This window comes from Trachemys scripta, chromosome 25, assembly GCF_013100865.1.
Source record: "Trachemys scripta elegans isolate TJP31775 chromosome 25, CAS_Tse_1.0, whole genome shotgun sequence".
Classification (NCBI taxonomy): Eukaryota; Metazoa; Chordata; order Testudines; family Emydidae; genus Trachemys; species Trachemys scripta.
In genome coordinates this window covers 1,755,343-1,775,250 of record NC_048322.1, presented here as the reverse complement: position 1 = coordinate 1,775,250, position 19,908 = coordinate 1,755,343, and the positions used below count along the sequence as shown (strand labels likewise).

The 19,908-nt window shown below is 51.9% G+C and overlaps 2 protein-coding genes across 6 annotated transcripts in view; one reads left to right on the top strand and one right to left on the bottom strand.

Annotated features, from left to right (window-relative positions):
- The window catches only part of LOC117869996 (zinc finger protein 239-like), a 1,162,621-nt gene that overhangs the window by 70,160 nt on the left and 1,072,553 nt on the right, over positions 1-19,908 (top strand). The gene's annotated exons all lie outside the window — the stretch shown is intronic.
- Positions 5,993-19,908, bottom strand: part of LOC117870033 (zinc finger protein 256-like) — a 26,857-nt gene continuing 12,941 nt past the window's right edge. For 2 of the 3 annotated variants that reach the window (XM_034757211.1, XM_034757210.1), the window contains exons 2-3: positions 9,373-9,486; positions 5,993-8,044 (exon numbers count right to left, since the gene is read on the bottom strand). In XM_034757211.1, coding sequence (XP_034613102.1) covers positions 6,666-8,033 — 1,368 coding nt within the window. In that variant the 5' untranslated portion in view covers positions 8,034-8,044; positions 9,373-9,486 and the 3' untranslated portion in view covers positions 5,993-6,665. The remainder of the gene's footprint in view (positions 8,045-9,372; positions 9,487-19,908) is intronic. The other variant, XM_034757212.1, reaches the window with a different exon arrangement.

Below are 19,908 nucleotides of genomic sequence, written 5' to 3'. Positions count from 1 at the left end.
GTATCATTGGTTCTTCTTTGAGTGATTGCTCATGTGTATTCCACTATAGGTGTGCGTGCTCGCCACGTGCACCGGTGCCGGAAGTTTTTCCCTTAGCAGTATCCATAGTGGGGGAGCACTGCTGTGACCCCTGGAGTGGCGCTGGTATATCGCACCATAAAGGGGGCTGCGTGCTTCCCCCACCCTCAGTTCCTTCTTGCCGCCAGTGAAGGTAGTCGAAACTTGCTCCAGCTTAGTGTAGCTGCAGCGTCTCCAGCTTAGTGGTATCCGGTTCACTGATCTCTCTCCATTATTTAACTTTCTTTCGTGAGTGCCTGGCTCGGGGCACGTCCTGTGGCCCAGACTTCAAGTCGTACAACTCCTGTCGCAATTCTATGCCCAGAAGCGATCCTCACAATCAGTGTCTTTGCTGTCTGGGCGAGTCTCACGGTAGTGAGAAGTGCAAGATCTGCCGCTCCTTCAAGCCACAGATGAAGAAGGAGCATGAGATCTGACTCCTGGCTCTTTTAATGGAGTTGGCACGTGGTGAGGTGCCTCTGGTGCGCCGTTCTGAATCGGCACCCGGCACGGCGTCCTTGGTGCGCAGCGAAGCACCGTCAACGTCACAGCACGGCTCCCCAGCTAAGAAGCCAGGGAAGTCTCAGCAGCGCCGGGAGAAGAACAGGGGTGAGGCCAGAACCGAGTTTGGCAGCCCACGATCCCCACTGGGACAGAGAGCTCCAACTCGCGCTGAGCAGAGTAGTCCAGTCCTGTCCGTGCGAGCCTCACCAGCGCTATGCCTGCCTTCGATGCTGGAGGCAGCTCAGGCCGCGCACGATATACTGACACTTCCGGTTTAGGGAGCACCGCCGCAGTCGGGTCCCCGATCCTGTGGAAAGCCGCCTTTGGGCGCCCATCAGCACTCCCCGGAGGTGTCGGAGGCCGAGGCACCTTCCCGGGTCGCGGTGCCTATTAGAGCCCCACGTCGACTCCGCGTGTGGATTCTTCCAAGAGCGGATCCCACTCCTCTGGCCTCGAGTGCCATCGAGGAGAAGGCAAGAGACAGCGCCGTTCCTCTTCCAGCGAGTCCGAGAGGGACAGGTCGCGATGCCGTCGGCACCGATGCTCCTACTCGGGCGCCCGCTGTCACAGATGCCATGCTTGTTGCGCGTCCCGAGGGTCCCCAGCACCGAGCCACCGTGGCCACAGGCGCCGCAATGAATCCAGGGACAGCTCCTCGGACATATATGTCTCGACCTCCTCTAGGTCAAAGTCTCGGAGAAGGAGTCGTCACGATCGGGACTGCTCCAGCCGCTCTTACAGCACCGTGCGCTCCTCCTGCACCTCGGCATCGGCGCACAGCTGTCTCTCACAGGGCCGCACCGCATCACAGGACCAACCTGTCCTGCCGGCGCCCGATGCACCTCTGCTCCAGGCCGTGCCCTGGCAGGGACAGTGGTGCCAGTGGGCACCGTGGCCTCAGGCACCTGCGCAGCCAGGCCCTCACTCTGTGGCTGGAGCTTCTCAGTGCCAACCCGCGTCACCTTCACGGCACCGAGATCAATTCATGGGCGCCAAACCCCCGGCACCGACTCCGGCACTGAATCCAGACGGGGAGCCCATGGTGCCGTTAGCCACTGAAGGCGCCGCGCCGCCCACCCCTTCGGCGCAAGGCGATTCGGTTCTGGTACCGCCTCCTTCTTCCCAGGAGAACTTTAAAGCCCACCAAGAGCTGCTTCGGAGGGTGGCAGCCAACCTCGAGCTCTGGGCTGAGGAGATGGAGGAGCCCGCTGACACCCTCTTCAATGTCCTCGCCTCCTCAGTACCGGGGCGTGTGGCGCTCCCTTTCCATCAGGGAGTTGCCAACATCACCACTGGCCTTTGGCAGACCCCGCCCTCTCTTGGGCCTATTTCCAAGAAGGCCGAGAGGAAGTACTTTGTCCCCGCAAGGGGTCTCGAGTACCTTTATATCCACCCAGCTCCAAACTCCCTAGTGGTTGAATCGGTCCACCACCGTGAATGGAATGGCCAGCCCGCGCCCACGCCAAAGGACAAGGATGGTCATAGACTTGATGCCTTTGGTAAAAAGGTTTATTTGTCAATGAGTTTCCAGCTTAGAGTGGCCAACCATCAGGCGCTTCTGAGCCGCTACGAGTTTAACCTGTGGGGATCCCTCCCCAAATTTGAGCTCCTCATTCCTGACAAGGAGGTGAAGGAGTTCAGAGCGTTGGTTGAGGAGGGTGCGACCGCCACCAAAGCGGCTCTCCAGGCAGCTTCGGATGCTGTAGACACAGCCGCTCATTTGATGGTGACCGCTGTCTCCATGCAACGGGCGGCATGGCTCTCACTTTCAGGGTTGTCATCAGAATCCCAGTCCATAATGCAGGACCTGCCATTTGATGGCAAGGCCCTTTTCGTGGACCAGACAGACACCTGTCTGCATGGGATGAAGGACTCCCGTACCACCCTGGAGATGCTAGGCCTCTACGTCCCGCCTGCTAAGGACAAACCCAGGCCTCAACCCTCTGCTCCGCTAGGGGCAGATATGAACCCCCGCCTAAGTGGCAGAGGGATCAAAGACGTCGGTCCCAACGCTAATCCCACTCGGCCCCACAGCTGGGGACCTCGAAGGCCAAACAGCAGGGAAAATGGTGTTTTTGACTTGTTGAGGGGGGTCACTGGGCCTGTTGCCAGTGTACCCCCCACCCAGTTAATAAAGTTACCTTTTCTAAACCATTTATCGGACTTCTGACTGCAGTGGTCCCATATCATGTCGGACCAATGGGTCCTCAGTACCATCTGCCAAGGATACAAGCTGCAGTTTGTTTCAGCCCCTCCCACTTGTTCCCCCTCCGGGCAGCCCGATGGGTCCCTGGAGCATGCCTTACTTCTTTACCAGGAAGTAGAGCGCCTCCTCTTTCTGGGAGCAGTAGAATGAGTACCTCGGGAATACCAGGGAAAGGGTTTTTACTCCAGGTATTTCCTCATCCCCAAGGCAAAGGGTGGGCTTCGGCCCATCCTTGACCTGCGGAACCTCAACCAGTTTCTCGTGCACTGCAAATTCTGCATGGTGTCCCTGGCCTCTATTATTCCATCCCTAGACCAGGGGGATTGGTTTACTGTGCTGGACCTCCAGGATGCATACTTTCACATCCACATTTTCGAGGGTCACAGGTGCTACCTCTGTTTCCTGGTGGGTCAGGACCACTTCCAATTTACAGTCCTCCCCTTTGGCCTTTCTACTGCCCCCAGGGTATTTACAAAGTGTATGGCAGTGGTGGCGGCCCACCTCAGGAGGCAAGGGCTGCAGATCTTCCCCTACCTCGATGACTGGCTGCTCAAGGGCTGGTCTCGCACTCTGGTGCAGCAGCAGATGAAGTTCCTGCTAGACACCTGCGGGGCTCTAGGCCTACTGGTAAACAAGGAGAAATCCACGTTACTTCCAGTCCAGCGCATACAATTCATAGGGGCACTGCTAGATTCCCAAGTAGCCACGGCCTCTCTCCCACAGGACAGGTTCGAGACGCTCAAGGCTCTCATTGCCTCCATCACAGCTTTTCCAATAACCACGGCACGCCTGTGCCTTCAAATACTAGGCCACATGGCAGCATGAACCTATGTGGTGCGACATGCCAGGCTTCGGATGAGACCCCTCCAGCTTTGGCTGGCCTCCCGGTACTCCCAGGCCAGGGACTGCCTGGACAAGGTTGTCACAGTGCCGCCCAGGGTGGTGGCAGACCTCCATTGGTGGTCCCTCCCGAGCAACATGCTCTGCAGTATCCCCTTCTGAGAGCCTCATCCCTCACTAGATCTAGTGTCGGACGCCTCGGACCTGGGCTGGGGAGCCCACATGGGGGATTTCAGGACCCAGGGTATGTGGTCACCAGAGGAGCTAACCCTGCACATAAATGTCAGGGAGCTCAGGGCCGTACGCCTGGCATGTGTGGCATTTCACCAGCACATACAAGGGAAGGTGGTCAGAGTCCTCACGGACAACATGACCGCCATGTACTACATCAACAAACAGGGGGGCACGCATTCCCAGGCCTTATGCCAGGAAGCCCAGCTCCTGTGGGAGTTTTGTATAGCCCACAGTATACTCCTTCGGGCCTTTTTACCTGCCCGGCAAGAGCAACACGCTCGCAGACCGCCTGAACAGGGTATTCTCCCAGCAACACGAGTGGTCCCTGCACAAGGAGGTGATCAGGTGGATCTTCCTACAGTGGGTGCTCCCCAGGTAGATCTGTTCACCACCACCCAGAATCGACAGTGTCCTCAATTCTGCTCCAGAATGGGAGAGGGCGAAGGGGCCATATCGGATGCATTCCTGCTCCCATGGTCGGGGCCCCTCTTGTACGCCTTCCCACCCTTCCCCTTAATAGAGAGGGTCCTACAAAAGATGAAGTCAGACGGGGCGAGTATGATCCTCATAGCCCCGGATTGGGCCCGTGAGCATTGGTACGGGTCCCTGCTGCAACTCTTAGTGGCCCCTCCTTGCAGGCTCCCACTACGCCCGGACTTTCTCTCCCAGGAGGAAGGTCGCCTCCTCCATCCCAACCTAGCCGCGCTCCATCTGACAGCTTGGCTGCTTCGTGGTTGAACGAGGAGGAGGGGAGGTGTTCTGAGGATGTGAGAAGGGTCCTGCTAGAAAGTAGGAAACCCTCCACGCAGCGAACCTACCTGGCTAAGTGGTATAGATTCTCTGTGTGGGCGAGGGATAGGTTTCTCTCCCTCTTCCGTCCCTAGCCAGCTTGTCCTCGATTACCTCCTGTCCCTTTGGACCCAAGGCCTGGCACCCTCCTCCATCAGTGTGCACCTGGCAGCCATTTCAGCCTTCCATCCCCCGGTGCAGGGCCTGTCTGTGTTCTCCCATCACATGACGTCCCGGTTTCTGAAAGGATTAGATTGGGCATTCCCTTACACCAGAACCCCGGTCCCGCTCTGGGATCTAAACCTGGTACTCTCCCATATCACAGGGCCTCCCTTTGAGCCATTAGCCACGTGTTCGTGGTCCCACTTGTCATGGAAGGTGGCGTTCTTAGTGGCTATCACCTCAGCCCGCCGGGTCTCCGAGCTCAGGGCCCTGACCTCTGAACCGCCCTATACGGTCTTTCATAAAGACAAGGTTAAGCTCCGCCCTCACCCTGCCTTTTTGCCGAAGATGGTCTCGGCTTTCCATATGGATCAGGATATTTTCCTCCCAATCCTCTGTCCTAAGCCCCATTCCTCCAACAAGGAACGCTGCCTGCACATGTTAGACGTGAGCAGAGCGCTGGCCTTTTACCTGGACAGAACGAGGCCATTTAGAAGGTCCCCCCAGCTTTTCGTTGCTTCGGCTGAGCGCATGAGGGGGCGACCGGTCTCCACCCAGCGGATCTCCCACTGGATCACTTTGTGCATTCGCATCTGTTATGACCTGGCAGGGGTTCCCCCGCCTCCTGTAGTGAAGACTCATTTGTCGAGATCCGCGGCTTATGTCGCTCATGTCCCTATTCAGGACATTTGTAGGGCTGCTACGTGGTCCTCTGTCCACACTTTCTCATCGCACTATGTGATCGTCTCCCAGACAAGGGATGACGCCGGGTTTGGTAGGGCGGTGCTCAGCCCGGGTAACCCCTAAAAATTTTTTTACACTTCAAACTCCTATCTGCCTCCATCAGGGATAGCATGGAGTCACCTATAGTGGAATACACATGAGCAATCACTCAAAGAAGAAAGGACAGTTACCTGTTCCGTAACGAGCGTTCTTCGAGATGTGTTGCTCAAGTGTATTCTACGTCCCACCCGCCTTCCCCTCTGTCGGAGTTGTCTGGCAAGAAGGAACTGAGGGTGGGGGGGAACACGCAGCCCCCTTTATGGCACGATATACCGGCGCCACTCCAGGGGTCGCAGCGGTGCTCCCCCACTACTGATACTGCTAAGGGAAAAACTTCCAGCACCGGTGCACGTGGCGAGCACGCACACCTATAGTGGAATACACCTGAGCAACACATCTTGAAGAACGCCAGTTACGGAACAGATAACTGTCCTTTACTCTAACAATAACTTTGCAATAGGAGGAATGGTATAAATGTGATGCTCCCTGCCTCCTGATAGGAAGGGTACACTGGAATTACTCATGGGACAAGGGAGTTGATAGGACAAATAAGCCCACTTCAAAACTGGGGGAACTGCAAAAGGAAAAATGGGCCACTCATCTGGACAAGCTGAGGGATAAGGGTGCTGCAAATAGTTCAAACAGCTTTGAAAGTTACTATGTGGGAATCAGGAAAAGTATTAAAGAAAAAAGTATGGATAGCCCTAGAGATTTTTATGGTGTTGATCTCCCTTGCAGATTCTCTGATGGCTAACATGGGCTGAGTGCCAAGAGAAGGTATTCCCACACTCACGGCATTCATAGGGCCTCTCTCCTGTATTGATTCTCCGATGTTCAGAAAGGGCTGATCTGCTAGTGAAGCTTTTTCCACGCTCACTGCCAGCGGCGGCTCTATATTTTTGCCACCCCAAGCACAGCAGTCAGGCAGCCTTCGGCGGCACGCCTGCGGACGCTCCACTGGTCACGCAGATTCGGCAGCGTTTCTGCGGGTGATCTCACAGTCCTGCGCCTTCCGCGTGCCTGCTGCCGAAACCACGGGACCGGTGGACCTCCCGCAGGCATGCCGCTGAAGGCCGTCTGACTGCTGCCCTCACAGCGACCGGCAGGCCACCCCGCGTAGCTTGCTGTCCCAGGCACATGCTTGCTGCGCTGGTGCCTGGAGCCACCCCTGCTCACTGCATTCATAGGGCCTCTCTCTTGTGTGACTTCTCTGATGCCTAATAAGGTGCGAGCTGCGAATGAAGGTTTTCCCACATTCACTGCATTCATAGGGCCTCTCCCCTGTGTGAATTCTCTGATGTTTAGAAAGGACTGATCTGCTAGTGAAGCATTTTCCACAGTCACGGCATTCAAAGGGCCTCTCTCCTGTGTGCATTCTCTGATGTTCAGAAAGGCCTGATCTGTGAGTGAAGTTTTTCCCACACTCACTGCATTCATAGGGCCTCTCCCCTGTGTGGATTCTCTGATGTTCAGAAAGGGCTGATTTGCTAGTGAAACTTTTCCCACACTCATTGCATTCATAGGGCCTCTCCCCTGTGTGGATTCTCTGATGTTGAAAAAGGCCTGATCTGCGAGTGAATTTTTTTCCACACTCACTGCATTCATAGGGCCGGTCCCCTCTGTGGATTCTCTGATGTTCAGAAAGGGCTGAGCTGTTAGTGAAGCTTTCCCCACACTCAATGCATTCATAGGGCCTCTCCCCTGTATGGATTTTCTGGTGCCTAATAAGGTGCGAACTGCGATTGAAGGTTTTCCCACACTCATAGCATTCATAGGGCCTCTCCTCTCTGTGACTTATCTGATGGAGAAAAAGGCCAGCTCTCTGAGTGAAGTTTTTTCCACACTCACTGCATTCATAGGGCCTCTCCCCTTTGTGAATTCTCTGATGTTCAGAAAGGGCTGAGCTGCTAGTGAAGCATTTCCCACACTCACTGCATTCATAGGGCCTCTCCCCTGTGTGGATTCTCTGATGGAGAAAAAGGCCTGATCTGTAAGTGAAGTTTTTCCCACACTCACTGCATTCATAGGGCCTCTCCCCTGTGTGGATTCTCTGATGTTCAGAAAGGGCTGAGCTCTTAGTGAAGCATTTTCCACACTCGCTGCATTCATAGGGCCTTGCCCCTGTGCGGATTCTCTGATGCTTTATAAGGGCTGAGTAGTCACGTAAGTTTTTCCTACACTCAGTGAATGTATTTTTTCTCTTTCCCCTGAGGATTTCCTGCTGTGTTGTGGTTTCCTTGATGTCCTTCTGAGTTCTCCAACTGGAAATAAATTTATCCACTTTCTCCCCTGGCTGGTTTCCATGCTCTCTTTCAGGTTTGTGCTGAATCTCACAGGATTGTCCCTGCTCATGACTCCTGGATACATTGCTTTTTGATCTTTGCGATAGTTCTCTGTGTTTATCCACTTGCTCAACATTTTCCTGCTGAGAATTCTCCTCCTCTTTCTCACATACCATTGCATCACCTGCTGTGATAGAGACAGAAACCTCAAACAGGGATGGAAAGGGGAAGGCCAAACCAAAACAAGTGCTAAAGAGACGTCAAATAAAAATCAGGAACTGAACTCCTGCAAACTCTTCCCCCAAATGTAGTAGTAGGATCTTATGTTTGTATTTTATATAATTTAGAATGAAGGATAAAGAACAAGAATGTAGCATGTATTAAATGTATTGGTGTAGGATTTGATCATATCCTGGCAGCCACCCTTTTTGAACAACAGAAAGGAATGGCTTTATGGGCCAATGGGTAGAGATACAACAGCCAGAATCTGTGACTGGACTGATTTCAAGGCAGTAACAGAGCTTTGAGGGTCACCAATTTGTTGTAGGTTTAACATTTTTAAATAAGTAAAAGAATGCCGTGATTGTTTTCTTCTGCATTGCAACTTGATGTTCCTGTTCAAAATGTTGTGTGTAAATTAATTCTGTTTTGTGTGTGAATGAGGAATGTATGTGTTAAGCGGTAAGTGTGAAGGCCATCGCTGAACCAGATGTATGAGGGAGGAACCGAAGACAGACGCAAGGGCACCAGGAGGCTGCAGCACACCCCTACTGAAATGTCAAAGGACGACAGATTGATGACTCTAAAGATGAGACAGGCACCTATCAATGGGGACAAGACAGCTCTGATCAAAACCAGCATGGGATAACTCCTTGAGGAACTTGATGAAAGAAAAAGATAAAGGATGAGAAGGACAATTTAAGAAAACAAGCACTCATCAAACAACAATTGATTACAGCATGACGGTGCAAAACTCATTGGTCACAATGAAGGAAAATCACTATATAAACAGGGGGCCTTGCCATGAAACTTTGGGTTCATCCTGCCAAGACTTCCCCAGAGAATCATGTTGCAACCAACAGAACCCGGCTCTTCCTACGTGTGATCAATCTAGCTGGATTCTGGACTGGTAACTGTAACATTGACTGGCAGGACAGTGTATGTGTGTGGTGTGATTGAATGCATATGCTAATTGTTGTTTCTTCAATAAACGCAACATATTGCCTTTTCCCCTGAAAAAGATCCCGTGTGCTTATTATAAGCATAACACAAATAGGAGAGAGGAGGGGATCAATTTGGCCTTCACATCCCATCCAAATTCACAGGGGGAAGGGCGGAAGCTACTGCTTGGTGTCTGCTAGGATCTACAGGAAGCCATGAGCGATATTTACCTTGGGGATATTTCCCCTGCTAGGGACAATAATGAACTAAGAGACCTCCCAAGGTCTTTGTAGGGGATCCCAGATGTTTCCTTCAGGCACTTACAGATTCTGAGTTGGTTTAATGTTTCCTCACCTGTGCAGATAGTTCTCAGGATCTCTCTTTCCTCTGAACCCTGGAGGTCTGGGACCCATGACTCTTTCCCTTGTTCCAGCTGGGAGATCACATCAGGTTTGGAAACTGGAAACCCTGCTCAGATGAAAGGAAATAAAGGAGTTCAGTTGATTTCATAAGACTTTGTCATAAAAAAACATTCTATTAATTTAACTTCAGTGTTTAGTGTGAGCTGGTGTGCCTGGGGCAGGCCTCACTGAAAATGCCCAGGTCAGGGCAGGCTGAAAAAGGGAGAGCAGATGCTCCTAAATCTGGTGGTTAACAGTCACAAACTGTGCTTCTGATCACCCACACTGGTTATCAAGAAGCTGAAAAAAAGAAATCACACGGCCCCCTTTATTGCATCCCAGTTCTCTGACTCCCAATCAGCACCTAGGTCCAATACAGCTAGAAGTTACTGTCACGGAGTGTGGGGGAACTCAGGGCCCTGCACCCCCGGCTTCCTGCGATTCACCATGACTCTTAGCCAGCCAGTAAAGCAGAAGGTTTATTTAGATGACAGTGACACAGTCCAAGACAGGTCTTGCAGGCACAGACAACAGGATACCCCTCAGTTAGGTCCATCTTGGGGTCCTCGGGCACCCCAGCCCCCTTGGGAGGTCAGAGCCCCGTCTGCCTCCCAGCCACCTCACAAACCAGCTCCTCAGACTCTCCCTTCAGCGACCTCTCCCACAGCCTTTGTTCAGTTTCCCGGGCAAAGGTGTCACCTGGCCTCTAACCCCTTCCTGGGTTCTCATGTTACATGCTCAGGTATTCTCCGTGGGTCAGTCTCCCATCCCCCAATGCAGACTATCCTAGCCACACTCCCCTGTCAGCATTCAAAGACCACATTAAGAACAGTCCCAGTTCGTCACAGTTACTTAAAAACTCTGCTCACAAACAAAATGTTCTTCTGATCCCAAAGGGTCAGCCACATCACCAAGTCAGTATTGGTTTGGATCTTACACAAAATACTATGTTGCCCACCAGTCCTTTAGCATCTAAACTAAAGGTTTATTATAAAAGACAGACAGACAGACAGAAAGACAGAAGTTGGTAAATGGGAAAGCAGTCAGATACATTCCAAAATCTATATATCAGGTTCTTAGCAGTATTGGTGAGTTGCTGGCTTGAAAGTCCATCTGAAACACATCCACAGTTTGGATGGGTCATTCAGTCCTTTGTTCAAGGCTTCAGTTTGTAGAAAAGTTGCTCCAGAGGGATTGAAGACAAAATGGATATAATGCAGCTGCCCTTTACATTCCTTTTGACTTGTAGCTTCTACTTCCTGTGTCCCAAACACAAGATTCACAGCACATGGCATGGAAAAGCCTTGGAGTTCTCAGTACACAGGCTGTGACGCAGTAGGGAGCGGGGCGGATTGACCTGAGAATGTTGCAGGGGAGTTTTACTGGAACTATCTGCATTAGGGATGGGATAGCAGGGGGTGACTTCACTTGAGGGATGATACCTGAACCTGTAACCTGAGCCGGGGGGGGGGGGGGGGTTGGGGCCACATGACACCTTTGCCCGGGAAACTAGACAAAGGCTGGAGGAGGAGCCGGGGAAGGCTGGGTGAGACTGCTGGAAGGGATTTTCTGTTTGGAGCACTCTGGGGAAGCAGAGGGAACCCCAAGGCTGGGGTCTAAGCTCCCTGCCCCCACCCCCCCGAGGGACCTGATTGAGGGGTCCTGGTTGTACCTACAAGCTCTGTTTGGGACTGTGTTCCTGTTGTCTAATAGATTTCCATTTTGCTGGCTGGCTGAGAGTCATGGTGAATCAAAGGAAGTGAGGGTGCAGGGCCCTGACTCCCCCACACTCCGTGACAACTGGTGGCAGGTGGGATGTACTGCACCCCGTGGAAGGCGCTTCCTGCAGTAAGTGACTGGTGAGCAGTAAAATGAAGGGGGATTGACAGAGACCAGGTGTGCTGAAGATTCAGAAAGGAGCGGTTTCGGGGGGTGGAGGAGCTATGCTTAGCCCCTGGGAGTGTGTGACCAGCAAGAAAGACTGTTGCAGTAACTGGGTCACCCTGGGGACTGTGGTGAGCAGGATCAGGGGCGAAGGAGTCTGCAGCTTGACCCTGGGAGAGAGGTGGTGATCTGGAAAAGGGCTGGCACATTAGGGGTTCCTCCTGGAAACCGTGGGGAGCTGAGAGCACACAGGCCTGCGAGTGGCCAGTGGGAAGATGTAGAAGAAACGCCTTAAGAGTGATCTGGTTTAGCTGTGCAAGCAGAGGGGGCTGTGCATTGGGAGGCTCACCAAAGAACAGCTGATTGCCCAGCTGGAGGAGGAGGATTGGTCGGAGGACCCGGTCCCTCTCAGTCTCTGAGGGAAGCAGCCCAGCAGATGCAGGGTGGACACCAGTGTCTGTCCCAGCTGGGAGGGGTCAGATAGCTGCCGAGGGCATCCCGGGACCCCTCCTACCTATTCCTAGGGAAAGGGCTGGGAGGAGCCCAGCGAATACCAAGGGCGCTGTGACCCCTGCAGCCAGCAGGGGATCCTCCCTGTGGAGCTCCCCATCCCTGGAGCTGTAGTGGCTGGAATGGGAAAGGGAGATAAAACTGAAAGAGATGGAGTTGAAGCAGCAGGAACTTGCAGAGAAAGAGAAGCAGAGACAGCATGAGTTGGAGGAGAAAGAGAAACAGAGACAGCATGAAGAGAGACAGAGACAGCATGAGCTGGAGTCAGCAAGGCTGAGGAGCAGCAAGCCCGCAGCTGCGGTGAGTGATGAGGGACCCAGGACTGCATGGAGATTTGATAAGTGTGTCCTGGCCCGGCATAAGGAGGATGTAGATGGCATGTGTAAGGAGGACATAGATGACTTCCTCAATGCCTTTGAGAACGCCTGTGAGCTGCACATGGTTGACCCTGCAGACAGGCTCCAGTTTCTCACCCCCTTACTGGACCACAAAGCCATAGGGATGTATAGTCGAATGAGAGGGGCGGAGACAGGGGACTCTGAACTGTTCAAAAAAGCCCTGCTACACGAGTTTGGGCTGACTCCTGAGATGTACTGGAAAAGGTTCCGGAGTGAGTGTAAAACCCCTGAAGTCATATATCTAGAACTGGCCCTCCGGATGCAGGGATACGTCCACAAGTGGGCAGATGGGACCCAAACTAAGGACCTACTTAACCTGATTGTACTGGAGCAACTGTATGAACAGTGCCCATCCAACCCGATGCTATGGTTGGTGGCCGAAAAGCCAGAGGACCCGCGACGTGCAGGGCAGCTGGCCGATGAGTTTGTGAACAGCCGGTCAGGGGGTGGCAGGGAGAAGTCCCAAAAGAACAGGCCTGCCACAATGCCAAGAGAGAGTCACCCTGGGACCTCCCAATGGGGGAATATGGAAAACACCCTCCCAAGGGGAACATCCAGTGTCAGGACCAACCAACCGGCTCGAGGGGACCAACGAGACATCAGCTGCTATTACTGTGACCAGAGAGGCCACATACAGACCCAGTGCCCCAGGGTCAAGGACAGACTGGGCAGATTGAACCCGCACAGGGTTAACTGGGTAGGAACCCAGCTGGATGAGGGGCAGGCTTCCCAGGCAAGGGGGGATGGCAGCATACCAACTGCTCAGAAAGGAGGAGTTTCCCAGACTAGCTTCTCTGGGGGGCTGGATGCTCCAGACTCAAGGGTCTCAGTTTATAGGGTGGGCGCAGGGCTGTCCCTGTGGAGTGAGTGCCTTGTTCCCCTGGAGGTGGATGGAGGAGAGTCAATGGATACTGGGATACAGGCACTGAGGTGACGATGGCCCAGCCCGAGGTGGTGGCCCCAGACTGTGTGGTGCCCAACACCTATCTCACCCTGACGGGTGTGGGAAGGACCCCATTCAAGGTGCCCATAGTGAGGGTACATCTGAAATGGGGGGCCGAGGGCCCCAAGGACATGGAGGTGCACCACCATTTGCCCACTGAGGTGTTGATGGGGGGCTGGGGGGCCTAGAATAGCCAAGCAACTCCCAGAATGCCCTAGTCATGACCCATAGCCAGAGCCAGTGAAGGGCACTATGACCTTGGGAAGGGTACCTTACCAGAGGCACAGGACCCTAGCCCAGTGGGGAGGAAGTGCCCAGGGACAAGGCTCAGACCCAGCTCCCCCAGGGGAAATGAAGTCATGGGGGATCCGGAGGCAGCTGGTGGTCTCACAGAAGTATCGCCGCAACCTACTGTACTTGGCCCATGACATCCCTTGCTCAGGGCACCAGGGAATCCAGCGCACCGGGCAGAGGCTGCTACAGAACTTTTACTGGCCTGGGGTCTTTACCACTGTTCATCAGTATTACCGATCCTGTGACCTCTGTCAGAGGGTGGGGAAGGCCCGGGACAAGGGGAAAGCGGCTTTGAGACCTTTGCCCATCGCAGAGGAGCCTTTCCAGAAGGTGGCTATGGACATAATGGGGCCTCTCAGCAAGATGACCTAGTCAGGAAAGAAGTACATTCTGGTGGTGGTAAATTTCACTACTTGCTACCCCAAGGCAGTGCCCTTATCTTCTATTGAAGCAGACACCGTGGCAGATGCACTGCTGACCATTTTCAGCTGAGTGGGGTTCCCCAAGGAAGTCTTGACAGACCAAGGATCCAACTTCATGTCGGCCCTGCTCTGGTGCCTGTGGGAAAAATGTGGGGTCCAGCACAGCTGAGCCTCAGCATATCACCCCCAATCCAACGGGCTGATGGAGAGGTTCAATGGAATGTTAAAGATGATGCTGAAAACCTTTATGAACCAGCACCTGCAGGATTGGGACAAGTACTTACCTAACCTTCTATTCGCGTACAGGGAAGTGCCCCAGGAGTCTACTGGGTTTGTGCCTTTCGAATGGTTATATGGAAGGAGGGTAAGGGGGCCCTGGACCTGATGAGAGATGAATGGGAGGGGAAGGCCACTACTGATGGAGAAACAGTGGTAAAGTATGTCCTGACATTCCAAGAAAGACTTGCTGAACGCATGGGCCTGGCCAAGGAGAATCTGGCCAGAACCCAGAGGAAGGAGGAGGTATGACCGCACGGCGAGGGCCACTGGGGATCAGGTGATAGTTCTCATCCCCGTGAGAAAAAACCAACTACTGGTCCTTCAAGGTTGTCAAGCAACTAAATGAGGTAAACTATGTGGTGGAACTGTCTAACCGGGAACACCATCGCCAAGTGTACCATGTCAATATGATGAAGCCATATTATGACAGGGGGAATGTGGTGTGGGCCATGTGTGGACATTGGAAGGAGCAGGGAGATGACCCTTAAGTAGATCTATTCCCTGGGACAAGAGCTGGCTCCCCCCGGAAACAATTCCCCTCTCTGATCGGCTAACCCCTGCCCAGCAAGCTGAGATCGGGGGGTGCGGCATCTGTACCAACAGCTGTTTTCCAACCAGCCTGGACGCACTAATCTGACTTGTTCACCGGGTGGAGACAGGATCGCATCCCCCAAAACAGGGGTAGGCAACCTATGGCATGCGTGCCAAAGGCAGCATGCAAGCTGATTTTCAGCGGCACTCACACTGCCCAGGTCCTGGCCACTGGTCGGGGGGCTCTGCATTTTAATTTAATTTTAAATGAAGCTTCTTAAACATTTTAAAAACCTTATTTACTTTACATACAACAATGGTTTAGTTATATATTATAGACTCATAGAAAGATACCTTCTAAAAATGTTAAAATGTATTACTGGCACATGAAAACTTAAATCAGAGTGAATAAATGAAGACTCATTACACCACTTCTGAAAGGTTGCTGACCTCTTCCCTATAAGATGCTTCTCCTGCCAAGTCACACGGAAAACTGCTCAGGACCTGGAAAGAGAGGGCAGTGACGTGCTGGCTTTGGGGGTGATCCAGCCATCTTCCAGCCTTTGGGCCTCGCTGGTGGTGCTGGTCCCCAAAAAGGACGGGTCAATCTGGCTCCACCAGATGAAAGGAGCCAATGCCAAGCTCCTGAGGTGGAGCCTGCTCCTGCAAGATTATAATATGGATGTGGTCCATGTGAAGCGGGGTGCCAACATGATAGCGGATGCGTTGTCCCGGAGAGGGGGCACTGAACTTCCCCAGGTTACTGGTCAGAGTGACCCCACTCAGTTCAGTCTCGAAGGGGGGAGAGATGTGACACAGTAGGGAGCGGGGCAGATTGACCTGGGAATATCGCAAGGGAGTTTTACTGGGACTGTCTGTGAATGGGGATGGGATAGCAGAGGGTGACTTCACTTGAGGGATGATACCTGAGCCTGTAACCTGAGCCAGGAGGGGGGTTGGGGCCAGGTGACACCTTTGCCCGGGAAACTGGACAAAGGCTGGAGGAGGAGCCGGGGGAAGGCTGGGTGAGACTGCTGGACGGAGTTTTCAGTTTGGAGCAGTCTGGGGAAGTAGAGGGAACCTCAAGGCTGGGGTCTAAGCTCCTTGCCCCCACCCCAGGGGGACCGGATTGAGGGGTGCTGGTTGTACCTACAAGCTCTGTTTGAAACTGTCTTCCTGTTGTCTAATAAACCTTCCATTTTACTGGCTGGCTGAGAGTCACGGTGAATCGCAGGAAGTGGGGGTGCAGGGCCCTGACTCCCCCACACTCCGTGACACAGGCATACCCCTGCATGTCTTGCTGACTCAATAGGTGTATACTCTTAGTCCTTTCCATGGGTTCATTGTACAGCTGATGACCCTGGATGGGCCATCGAACAGGCTAGCAGCGCTGATGCCAATATGTCTGGGGATGTCACCCAGAAACGCTGCACAAGTCTGGAATACGGATACACCCTACATATCTATCTATAACTCACAATACAAAGGTGCTAGAAACATAGAAACAAAATTATCATAGTTGGAAAATTATAACATTTTCACTGACACCTTACATGGCATAACTAGCACGATGCATTGCAATTTTATCATATTGGTATTAATAATAAAATAACAGTAACAAAGTATCTCACAATTCCATACAGTGTCACACTTAGTAAACCAGTGAATTCCCAGGACCAGCTCCTCAGGTCCTTGAAGATGCTGAACACTCTGCTTATGAGGGATTGAAATACCCACATATCTGCTGGGAACACACACAGACAGACACTGTGTCAGTCTGTACCCCTGTGTTCACTCTTCTAGAAAATTATGACCAATTTTGTACATAGTATGGCTTGTGAGGTATCATTTGAAAACACAATTACTGATTATTATTCTCCTGTTAAAAATGTGTAGCAACACTGTGTGTAAAATCATACAGTAAAATCTCATGACATTACTGAAAAAGTCACAATTCTGGGGAACACCCACAGACCAGTTCCTCAGAGACAGCAAGACAAATAGCTGGTCAAATAGCCATTCTCCGGCAGGGGGTGGGTGTGAAGAAGACATTTCCATTCCATCACAGGGAACACTTGTGACGAAGTGGGGGATTTTTTAAATTTTTTCGTGGTTTTCCAATGGTTTGCATGCAGAGGGAGTGGGACTCAGTATCCCTGGGTGTTACTGGTTTAACAAGGTGAGGGGAGAGGGAGTTTGTTGGTACAGAGGACCAGAGAGGGAACTTGGGACCCCAGCTGATGGCCTGGAGGACGGAGACCCAGCTCAGGAGTCGCAGCCGGTTCTGGCCAGTGGGAGGACAATGGGCTGTGAAGAGGGGACCCCATGACCTAACCAGCCAGTTCCAGCCAGAGGGGGCCAGAGGACAGGAGGCCGAGGTGACCCTGTTTACCTGGAGAGAAGACAATGGACAGAGGACGGGCCTGGGGCCGGTGATATCAAATGCCCAGCTGGGAAGCAGGGGGGCTCGGGGCTGGAGAGGGGGAGCAGGCAGAGTCCACCTGGATGCAGGGAGAGACTTGGATGTGCTGTGATGATGGAGGCCAGGCCTGAGGGTCAGAGAGCTTCCTGTGCTATGTTCAACGCTCAATAAACCCTCCTGTTTTATGCTGGCTGAGAGTCACTCTGGTCTAGAGAACAGGGTTGCATCAACCCCTTCGGGGGGTGGAGGCCCCGGGGGGTCCAGAGCGAATGAACTCCCTGAGGGGGCCCATGGCAGAGACAGACGTGCTAAGGCTCAGAGAGGTGGAGGGGCCTGATCCTGAGAGAGAGTGGACCCCCGAGAAGGGCTGTCTCACTGAAAGGGGCACCCCCCACGGACCGCACGGGGCCAAGAGTGGGCACGGTCTGTGAGTCCGTGACAACACTTGAAGCTCATGTCTACAACAGACAGCCTGTCACCATGACTCAGCTGAGAACTGAAGTTGTTTCTAGCACAAAGGACTGAATTATAAAAAGGTGAGGAAAATACTTGAGACTCTCTCTTTCCCTCTGCTCATGATAACTCCTGAAGAGCTGAACTTAGGCAACAGGGGTGGGTTAGGAGAGTCCTGGCTGAAAGGAAAGCCAACCTGTCTCAGCATATGGTGAGAGAAACATTAGCTTTGAATCCCTTTTAGCTTGTTAACTTAGACGTTAGTTTTTGTTTTATCTAGCATTTCTTTTGTAACCAATTCTGACTTTTATGCCTCATTCCCCTTAGTCACTTGAAATCTTTTTTTCCCAGTAGTTAACAATCTTGGTTTATTGTTTATCTAACCAGTGTGTTTGGATTAAAGCGGGTTGGAAACTCCATTTGGAATAACAAGGCTGGCGCATGTCATTTTCCACCGACGAAATTACAGACTTCATATGAGCTTGCGTTGTTCAGTAGTATGCTGGACAATGCAAGATGCACATTTCTGGGGGAAGTCTGGGACCAGAGAATTTTCTGGAGTTCTCCTGTGGTGTACTGTAATTCGTGAGTCGTTAATTAGAAGGACTCTATACTGTGTAGCTGGGAGCAAGTTACATGCTGGAGACTGTGTGTTAACTGCCCAGGAGTGGCTATTCTCACAGTAAAGCAGTGGAAAAGGCACCCCAGCTTGGGGAACTGAGGGGACACAGCTGTTCAACTGTCCAGATTGTACTGTGGTTAATGTCACAGACACTCAATTTCAAAGAGGCTCCTAAAACACAGAGAAAGTAAATCCATGTCCCAGAAATCAAAGACTCCAGACAGAGGGCAAGACTCCCTGGAACTGCTTCTTGCTGACAGACAGGTCCAGAGACAATGAGAGAGTCCTGAGGAAGCTGGGAACAGTAAGCATGAGCTGGTGGGGTTCAGTGGAGAAAGGGAACAGGAAGGGCAGGGACATCACTGAATGCAGCATCTCAGCAGTGCTAGATGTCAGGATAGCACATATTGCAGCCCATTGGAAAACATAATCCCAGCTATACATATAAAATGATGGGGTCTAAATTAACTGTTTCCACTCAAGAACAGGATCTTGGAGTCACTGTGGATAGTTCTCTGAAAACATCCACTCAAGTTGCAGAGGCAGTCAAAAAAAAAACCAAAAAACGGAATGTTGGGAATCATTAAGAAAGGGATAGATAATAAGACAGAAAATATCATATTGCCTTTATATAAATCCGTGGTACGCCCACTTCTTGAACACTGCGTGTAGATGTGGTCAGCCCATCTCAAAAAAGATATATTGGAATTGGAAGGGGTTCAGAAAAGGGCAAAAAAATGATTAGGAGTATGGAACAGCTTCTGTATGTGGAGAGATTAAAAAGTCTGGGACTTTTCAGCTTGGAAAAAGAGATGAAGGGGGGTATGAAAGAGGTCTATAAAATCATGACTGGTGTGAAGAAAGTAAATAAGGTAGTGTTATTTACTCCTTTTCATAACACAAGGACTAGGAATCACCAAATGAAATTAATAGGCAGCAGGTTTAACACAAACAAAAGGAATTATTTCATCACACAACGCACAGTCAACCTGTGTAACTCTTTAACAAAGGATGTTGTGAAGGCCAAGACAGGGTTCAAAAAAATAACATGATAAATTCATGGAGGACAGGTGCATCAATGGCTATTAGCTAGGATGGGCAGGGATGCTGTCCCTAACCTCTTTTTGCCATAAGCTGGGAATGGGTGACAGGAAATTAATCACTTGATGATTACCTGTTCTGTTCATTCCCTCTGGGACACATGACATTGGCCACTGTCAGAAGACAGGATATTGGGCTAGATAGACCTTTGGTCTGACCCAGTGTGGCCGTTCTTATGTACTAGAGCAGGGGTAGGCAACCTTTAAGAAACGTTGTGCTGAGTCTTCATTTATTTACTTTAATTTAAGGTTTCGTGTGCCGGTAATACATTTTAACGTTTTTTAGAAGGTCTCTCTCTATAAGTCTATATATTATATAACTAAACTACTGTTGTTTGTAAAGTAAACAAGGTTTTCAAAATATTTAAGAAGCTTCATTTAAAATTAAATTAAAATGCTGATCTTACGCCACCAGCCTGCTCAGGTCGCTGCCAGCCTGGCGTTCTGTTCACCTAGGCCGGCAGTGGGCCGAGTGGGCCCTGACCTCTGAAGCCCCCCACACCCCCAGAAGGGTGGGTGTGGGGGGCTTCAAAGGTCAGGGCAGAAGGCTGGGGGTGTGGGGGGCTTCAGAGGTCAGGGCAGAGGGCTGGAGGGGTGTGGGGGGTACAGGGCAGAAGGCTGGGGGCGTGAG